We start from the raw sequence: 8,029 nt of genomic DNA, 5'->3' as shown, positions 1-8,029 counted from the left end.
CTGTGGGGTGCAATGACGGTTGCACCCACCCTGTTACAGCACTCGCTTTGGTTTGATGCTGAAGCGCAGCGCTGCAGAGAGAGGCCGGGTGGCAGCCGCAGAGCCGGGTTATCAGGGAATCGGTGGAGCTGGGCTTCTGTGCCCGTGCTGAGGAGCGCTGGAGTGAAGATGCTTCTCAGCGTGGCCGTGCCAGCAGCCTCGTGAAGCGGGTGTTTGCTTCAAAGGTGTCTTCTGCTAGAACACCTCGTGCCTTGGCGCTACCCCAGTTCTTGCTCTTGTCTCTCCACGATTTTCTTACTTGAGCAGGAGAAAGGCTGGATCTAGGTGAGGAGGTAGCAGCGTAGAAACAGGTTTGCAGTTCCTCCCTCTGACAATTTATTGCTCTCTTGGGTATTGATGGTGACCTTTCTCTGTGCTAGTTATCCTGGGTGCTACAGCAAACCCTTCCAGACACTATTACTTTTAAAGCTCGGGGGGGTGACAGGGTGCTCCATCACATTTAATTCCTTTTTCTCTAGCGTCACCCTTATGTTGTGGTCCCACCCTGCACGTACGCCTTTTACTCCTGGTCCCTCTCAGTTACGCCTGGTTTGGAGTCACAGGGAGGGATGTATTGACCGGTAGTCTTGTTTATCCAGAAAGTGCACTGCCCTGCTGGAGTGCTGTCGTGTGGGTGAGCTGTGATTCTCGCATCTTGTCGCTTCATGGGCTTTTGGCCTGAAAATGCCTTTCCTCCGACTGCGCTGCGGCTCTCGCCCGTCTAACTGAGGCCGTCCTTGGTGCTCTCTTTCAGAAACTCTTTCAAAGTGAACTTAACAGTTGAGATTTCCAGTTACTTAAGAGTGGCCTTCCTCCAGGGCTACGTTTAGTCTAGTTTAGTCTCGGAGGGGACGGAAGGGTGCCTGGGAGCAGGGGGGGAAGCTGGAACCCCTCAGCCCCAGGAGCAGCTGGGAGCCCCGCAGCCCTCAAATGCTCCGGGCTGCTGTAGGGCCAGGGCACCGCTGTTTTCCCCCGTCCAGTATCCCTGAGCGCCTGGTCACTCACGACAAATTCGCACAGCAGTCTCTGTTGTGCTGTCAGCTGCCACTGAATCAGGAAGGAATTGGAGTGTCGTAGCTGCCTGTGTGGCTTGCCCTGTTATTTTTTTATTAAAGGGATTATTACAGTAGTTCATAGTGCTTTGTAATAGCAAATGTGCCTTCGGCCTAGCCTGCTTGCAGAGAACTTGCTGTTACAGCTACGCTACTGAAACACTCATAATAAGCACGATCTTTACTGCCCAAGTCGTTAAACTAATCTTATTTTTAAATTAGATGAGCAAATAAAATAAGCTGAACTGGCACCAAAGCGAGGGGTTTTTTCGCCTCTGATAATTGTGGGCGTCTCAGGGCTTTTACCGACTTAGAAGTACTGCATGTGTGAATCACACGCAGACGTGTGCCCAGCCGATGTTATCCTTGTAATAAAGCGAATGTATTGCCTATATTTTCATTTGAAAATTAATGATAACTTTAGCCACATCCATTCTACTGGTACAGGTGGGATTCAGAGCCTGGAATCATCTTTCTCCAGCTTCATGTTTTAACCCAATTGAACAGCTTAAGTGTTTAATGCTCGTCTGTGGCCTCTTCCTCCCCTTCTTTCAACAGATCTTCTGTAGGTCCAGCCACTTCCTTTCTTAAATCTCTCTGCAACCTGACTTTTCTGTCCTTTTGGCCTGTGAGCCCAAGTTCAAATGGCTTTTGCAGCCTTTAGATTCACTTCTCACGGCCTCATGGAATACCAAGACCTGTTTGGGGATCACTGCCCTAGCCCTGGGACTGCATTTATTGACTGACTGGCTATAGCTACCTCCTGGAGATGGAATTTGTTCTGTAGGATGCCTTTGCTCTGTGGTGAGCACTAGCCTGACCAAATACGTTTTTACTTCTCTGCTAAAGGAAGAAAGACTCTGCCTAGGACACAGAAAAACAGTCTATGTTCAGTATCTCCTCTGAGCATTGCAAGGATATGTTGTTCTCAGGAGTTGCCTGAGGAGGACTGGAGATGTCCCTTGCAGCGAGAGGAGTATTTCGCCCACCCCCTTAGGAGCTGTAGAGGAATGACACTGCGTGTCCTTAGGCTGGAGCCTGACCTGAGAGTGAATGAATAATTGTATTCCAATTTGTTCAACATATTTTTTTCCCCTATTTTGACGCAAATTCTGTTCCCTCAGAACTCCCTCGAATTCCAGAAGAAGAAAGGTGAGTGATGAGGAGGCAGCCATCCCAGAAAAGATCAGAGTTCCTGATCCTGTGAGCAGCTCTGAGAGCTCAGAGAAAGAAGAGGATGAGAAAGAGAAGGCAAAAGCTGCAAATGGTAGGAGCCTTTCCTCTCCCTGGAGTTGGCAGAGTAGGACTGGAGGCTTGTGTAGGAGCAGCACGACTTGCTTGGCTAGAGAAAATGCTTGTAAAATGATGGCTATTCCCTTGTGCTCTTAGAAAAATAGGACAACTAACTTAGCACCCCCTTCTCATGTGGAGTTTCTGAGGAGCACAAATGTCTGCTGAAGCTAGAGAAAACCTGTTATGATTCGTTGGGAAGGGGTGGGTGTTGTCGCTTGGATGAAGCCTTGGGAACCTAACACTGCCTGCTGTGGAGCACCTTCTAGTTGGTCCCAGGTGTGTTGGGCCAGCAAAGGCAGGCCTGTTTCATGGATGAAGGAAGGACTTGTTAGTTGGTCTGGAAAGCCAGTGCCCTCTGTCTGAGGTGGGGATAGATCCCTCGTGCAGCTGATGTGGGAGGCGTTGGCTTGCGTAGTCTAACAAAAACCCATGTGTCTGATAGGTTTTGGCTCAGTCTCATCTGCTGTAGACCAGCCCTTGGAAACATGCAGAACTTGGCAGGTTCCTTGTCTTGGTGGTGGGGAGAAGGATGGGGTGGAGGAGCAAAGCACTTGCCTGTCACAAGGACAGCGGCGGTGGTGTTGGGGCAGGTGTGGAGATGGGACCCGGCCCTGCCTGCTGGTGCCTTCCTGCGAACCAGAGGGCATCTTGACGCGAGAGACGCGCTCACACGATTTTTCTGTGGCTCCCTCCTGTGCAGCAGCCAGCCTCTCCCTGGCCACGAACTCAGGAGTGAATGTAGAAAGCAGTGAAGATGATGACTCCTCATCAGAAGAGGAGACACCAGCTGGAAAAGGTGCAGTTACGGTAAGGCAATTCTCCTCTCGGCTTTGAAGGCTGATAGTACTCTGAGGCCAGGACTGACCCAGACTCGTTGGCATGTGTAGAATTGTGGGCTGGGGTGGAATTCATATTTAAATGACCCTCCTATGCTGGCATAAGCCTTCTCTTAGAGATCTGTCCCCCAAGTGCTTCCCTAAAGAGCTCTATGGCTTGCCCGGCTGCCAGATTGCCGTTTAAGGTACGTTGTGTCCAGTTTAGCCCCTCGACTGTCTATAGGCTTCTAATTCCTTTTGTTTCCTGTAGGTGACACCAGCTGTGGTGAGTGGCAAAGCTGCCAACTCCCTGCATTCTCCTAACAAACCCACTGCCCCAGCAGGCAAAGCAGCAGTGCTCTCTGCTGCAAACAGAACTGTGGTCTCAAATAAGCAGCAGCCCAACGCGCCAGCTGCGTCTGCAGCTCCGGCCAAGGCTGGGCAGAAACTGCCCAGTCCTGGGAAGCCCGGACATGTCGCAACAGCCGCGGCCAAAGTAGGTCAAAGCAAAGCACCAGTAATGACCAAAGCAGCAGAAAGCTCCAGCAGCAGCTCCTCATCAGAGAGTGAGGAGGAAAACGAGACGCCGACTGCGAAGGCCCCAGCGCCCAAAGCGGGTAAGGAGCCTGCGGGGTGCGGTAAATGCATGTGTGCTCCAGCTTTTCTGCGAATCAGGTCTGAGCTGTGCCTTCAGTGTGTTCCTTTCAGCTCCCTTGCTGGAAAGCTCAGAGCGATGCTTGTTCCTTGGGGAGGCTGCAAGAATACTGCAAAGCAGCCAGCTCTGGAGCTCTGTGAGATGAATCCAGCATGCTTGCTCCCATTTCAAGCGGCAGATTCTGTGCTAAGATGTCTGTCTGGCAGCATCCAGCACTACGGGGTTGGAGATAACAGCATAGCTTATCTGGAGGAGATGCAGTACTAATACTGCAGATGCTTTCAGCTTTTTGGAAAGGCACTGCAGCATCTTCGCTTTATTCCCAATTGCAAAGTGATTGGTTTTGGGTTTTGAAGTCTTTAGGGAAATCTTTTACTGCTTTGAAGTGTGTGTGTTGCGGGGGGGGTGAGGAATAGATCGTAGAAGCTCTGAAAATGGACCTTCTCTTGGCTCTTTTCCAGAGGAGGTCCAGCCAGGCTGGGTGCTCCTTGCAGGGAGCTGTGTGGCTGGGCAGCTCCCCGTAGGGTCAGAGGGTGGCCAGGAAGGATTTCCCATCTCTGCCTGCGCTCAGGGGAGTGGTGTTTGTGGGCCAATGTTTGTCTGGAGAAGCTGTTCCCAGCAGGCAGCTGATGTTTTCAGCAGGGCTAGGCCCTCTTCCCTGCAAATCCCCTTAGCCCTCTCTGCGGCTCATTTTGTTTTCCTGACTTCAAAAGCTGCATTAGCATCGTGCTCTGGGAGCTCAGAGCAGGCAGCAGCTGTGACATCTCCTTGCTTGTGTTTCAGAGCCGAAACAGGCAGCCGGGGCCGCTGAGAGCAGCAGCGAGGAATCGAGTGATGAGACGTCCTCCGAGGAGGAGCTTGCAACTCCAGCGGTGCAGGTAACCCCTCCAACCCAGGGTCCTTGTCTCTAGGAAATCACGTCCCTTCCCTTTAAGGAGAGAGAAAATGCTGCAGTGCTGTAGTCTGACAACACCCACTTCCCTGGGTGTGTGGGATCCCCAAACCCAAGGCCAGAGAAACACGCTTGTGTGGCTGAGAGCCCCACTAACCCCTGCCAGCATCAACCATTCCATCCCAGTTCCTCCTAGTGCCTGAAGTTGAGGGAGATCCTTTGATCTGTAGGAGGTGATTGGTGTGCAGCTCCACGGATGTAGTCAGGCAGTCCGTGGAGAAAGTGGCTTGCATCAGATAGTCCACAGCCTGTGGGTCTGAACAAGCCTATCCTGGTCAAAGTTAGCAAGGTAGCCTTCTTTAAAACAGATTCCACGCAGTTACAGCTCTCAACCAGTTTCCTCTGAGGTGTTACCCGATTCTCCTGTTCCCTTTTGTTCCCCATGTTCCCAGGCAAAACCAGCTGCGAAAACAGTGCAGGTTAATGCAGCACCTGTGAAAAGTGCGCCTGCTGCTCCAGTGTCCCTCAAGAAGAATGCAGTGAGGCAAATGGCACCGGCACCAAACCAGGCCAAACCCACGTCCACAACGGTTCCTGGGGCTGCAAAGCCCGATGACACGTCAGAGAGCAGCGACTCATCAGACAGTGAAGATGAGGAACCTCCATCGGTAACCCAAGTGCGTCTATCCGAGACTCTCTCTCTCTTTGCACGCCTCTCCAGGGCTAGGAATTGCAGTGAAAAGAAAACTTTGTAAATGCATGTAATGTATAGCAAAGTCATATTGGGGGTGGGAGGAAAGAGGCATGGAGTGTTTAAAGGCACCTCAGTGTCTTTGTTCTGAGCTTTAATCAAGCCATTGTGCCTTTCTTAAAAAAAAAAATCCATCAGTACTTTTAAATAAAAAAAGACCCAGCAATTCTTTTCCCACCTGAAGAGGTAAATTGTCATGGTTGAATTTGCCTCTCAGCTATAAATTGCAATAAATAGCATCTAACTTGTCGAACTGTAGTGCAGCTTAGCTTCCCTGCTGTGGAGAGTGCAAAGTGCTGCAGTGTACTTCACTGGAGGGGACTGGTAGCATCAGCAGGCTGATGAAGAATGTCTGGTCTTGCTTTCTCATCTTGGGAGGCTGTCCCCACACAGCTAGATGAAAGGATGCCTTGTGCCCTGCCGGTTGCTAATCTTCCTTCAGCATTTGCCTTTCCCAGGGGGCTCTGAAATCTCTTCCCTTGATTACAGTCTGAGCAAATGAATTATGCTGCTGTGGGATTTGCCTTGTTTAACGCTGTTCTTGCCTTGTCCAGACAAAGCCACCTCCAAAATCCTCCCAGGCCATCCCATCCCCACTGAAACCTACACCAGCAGCATCACACTCTGGCAAAGCAGCTCCAGCAAAAACACTTCCACTGTCCCAAGGGAAGCCAGCACCAAAACCAGCAGTGCCAAAGCAGGCCAAAACCACACCGGGAAGGACTGCTGCTCCCACAAAGCCTGCTGAAAGTACAAAGCCAGTGGAGAGCTCTGACTCCTCAAGCAGTGAAGAGGAGGATCTCCCTGTGCCTGTCAGCCAGAAGGTAAGTGATACCGCATTCAGCTCAGTGCCGAGGGATGGGATATGAAAGACAATTGTTTAGCCCTTAAATGCTACTACTGATCTCCTTGAAACACCAGTAGCATGTAGTATGTTGTATCTCAGTCCCTCAGAGAGGAACATCTTTCCTTCTACTTGGAAACAAGTATAGCCTAACTTTTCTCACTCGGCCATACCAGAGGAGGGTGGGGGAATAACCTATTTGATACCAACTGTTTCACTCCACTCATGCCTTGCCCCTCTGGAGTGGGCCGTGTGTGCAGGGTCACAGATAGCTTGGTCTTGGCTCTCCTGCGAGGGTCTGTTTAGACCTCTTCAGAGGTCCTTCAGAGAAGGACCATGAACTCAGACTTAGGTGGTTGAACTCGTAGGGAAGCAAATCCCTTCCTGAGGGCATCCTTAGGCACGTTGTACGGAGACCTTCTGCATTGACTCTGAGCTGCAGGGCCCTTCGGAAAGTGTCCCGAAAGCAGCATTTTGGAGATGGCAGCTATTATCTGCAGGGGAGGAAGGGAAGCCGGGGGCAGAGCCTCACGTGTCCTTGCAAGGAGGCTCTTTGTCAACATGTCCTTTCATTATTGACAGGCAGGAGCTGGAGAGGCTCTGCGTTTTTGTCTTTATAGCCTTGGTCTGCTAAGGTGGGTGGAGGGGGACGCATCTCTTAACAGTTGGCTCTGTGCTGCTCTTCCTGCGTGATTATATGTGAAGATTCAGCTCTGGGTGGCAGGAGCAGCTATTCTGATAGCTGTGCCATGGGGTCCCGCTGTAAAACTATTGAGACTCATCTGTTCTAGCAGGGTAGTAGGTGAAGGACATGCTGGGGTAGGTTTGTTTCCCCCCGGTGTTGATTTGAAGCTGGCAGTAGCAGGTAGCTGTCTTGCCGACGGCTATTTAACCACTTCAGCATCTTCCCTCTTGCAAACTGGCGATTACCCCTCCACAGCCACAGTCAGCAAGGAAGAGCTTGTCAGCAAGGGAGCTCTATTTTTGCCAAACAGGCTGTTTCTTCCCGTGTTAGTAGCCTACAGGCAGAGACCACGAGTGAAGCCTGAAGATAAACCATTAGGCTTAGCTGTGTCCACGGTCCTGTCCTCCCAGTCAAACTCTTCTTAGCTCATCCTCACCATCTGCTACTTGGGCATATGCTAACCACTGACTTACTGTATCCTGCAACTTCCTCTGGCTTCTGTGCAAGATCCAAACAGATACAGAGCGTTGGAAGCTGCTTCATCTTTCCCTGTGGGGGTGGATTAGCACAATTAAAATGAACATCATGCCTAAATTGAACTGCTTAATTGGTATGTTTACCCATGAAGACTCGGGAATATTTAGTCAAAGAAGTTGACAAGGCGTTTGCATATTTTGGGGGGAAGGATGGTGATGGGGGACAGTCTGGACTGACCTTAAAGATGCTGTGAGCCGCTTTTCTTTTGGAACTGCTAATTCTGCTCTGCTTCCTCTTTCCTGGATGTTTTGGTCCAAAGATGGCACTCGAGCCCTCTATGGACAGGCTTTGGCTTCTGCTTACCAGGACTGGGCGCGAGATGCATGTGCACGCGTGTGTTGGGAACCTGTGTCTTCCTTGAGCATCCCAGGAAAACCCGTGCGGGCTGCTCTGGTAGAAGTTGTGCCTGCAAGTTTTTATCTTGGACCGCAGGCCCTGTGGGGAGAGGCCAAATCTCCCAAGAGAT

The 8,029-nt window shown here is 51.0% G+C and overlaps 1 protein-coding gene across 1 annotated transcript in view; it reads left to right on the top strand.

The window, feature by feature from the left end:
• TCOF1 (Treacher Collins-Franceschetti syndrome 1) overlaps nt 1-8,029 on the top strand; it is a 21,512-nt gene that overhangs the window by 626 nt on the left and 12,857 nt on the right. Inside the window, exons 2-7 of the mRNA XM_009322647.1 lie at nt 2,216-2,358; nt 3,085-3,191; nt 3,471-3,816; nt 4,638-4,732; nt 5,199-5,423; nt 6,052-6,321. Of these exons, the coding sequence (XP_009320922.1) occupies nt 3,720-3,816; nt 4,638-4,732; nt 5,199-5,423; nt 6,052-6,321 (687 nt within the window). The 5' untranslated portion in view covers nt 2,216-2,358; nt 3,085-3,191; nt 3,471-3,719. The remainder of the gene's footprint in view (nt 1-2,215; nt 2,359-3,084; nt 3,192-3,470; nt 3,817-4,637; nt 4,733-5,198; nt 5,424-6,051; nt 6,322-8,029) is intronic.

This window comes from Pygoscelis adeliae, unplaced genomic scaffold (assembly GCF_000699105.1).
Source record: "Pygoscelis adeliae isolate BGI_AS28 unplaced genomic scaffold, ASM69910v1 Scaffold34, whole genome shotgun sequence".
NCBI classification, from domain to species: Eukaryota; Metazoa; Chordata; class Aves; order Sphenisciformes; family Spheniscidae; genus Pygoscelis; species Pygoscelis adeliae.
This window is presented reverse-complemented; position numbering and strand designations above follow the sequence as displayed.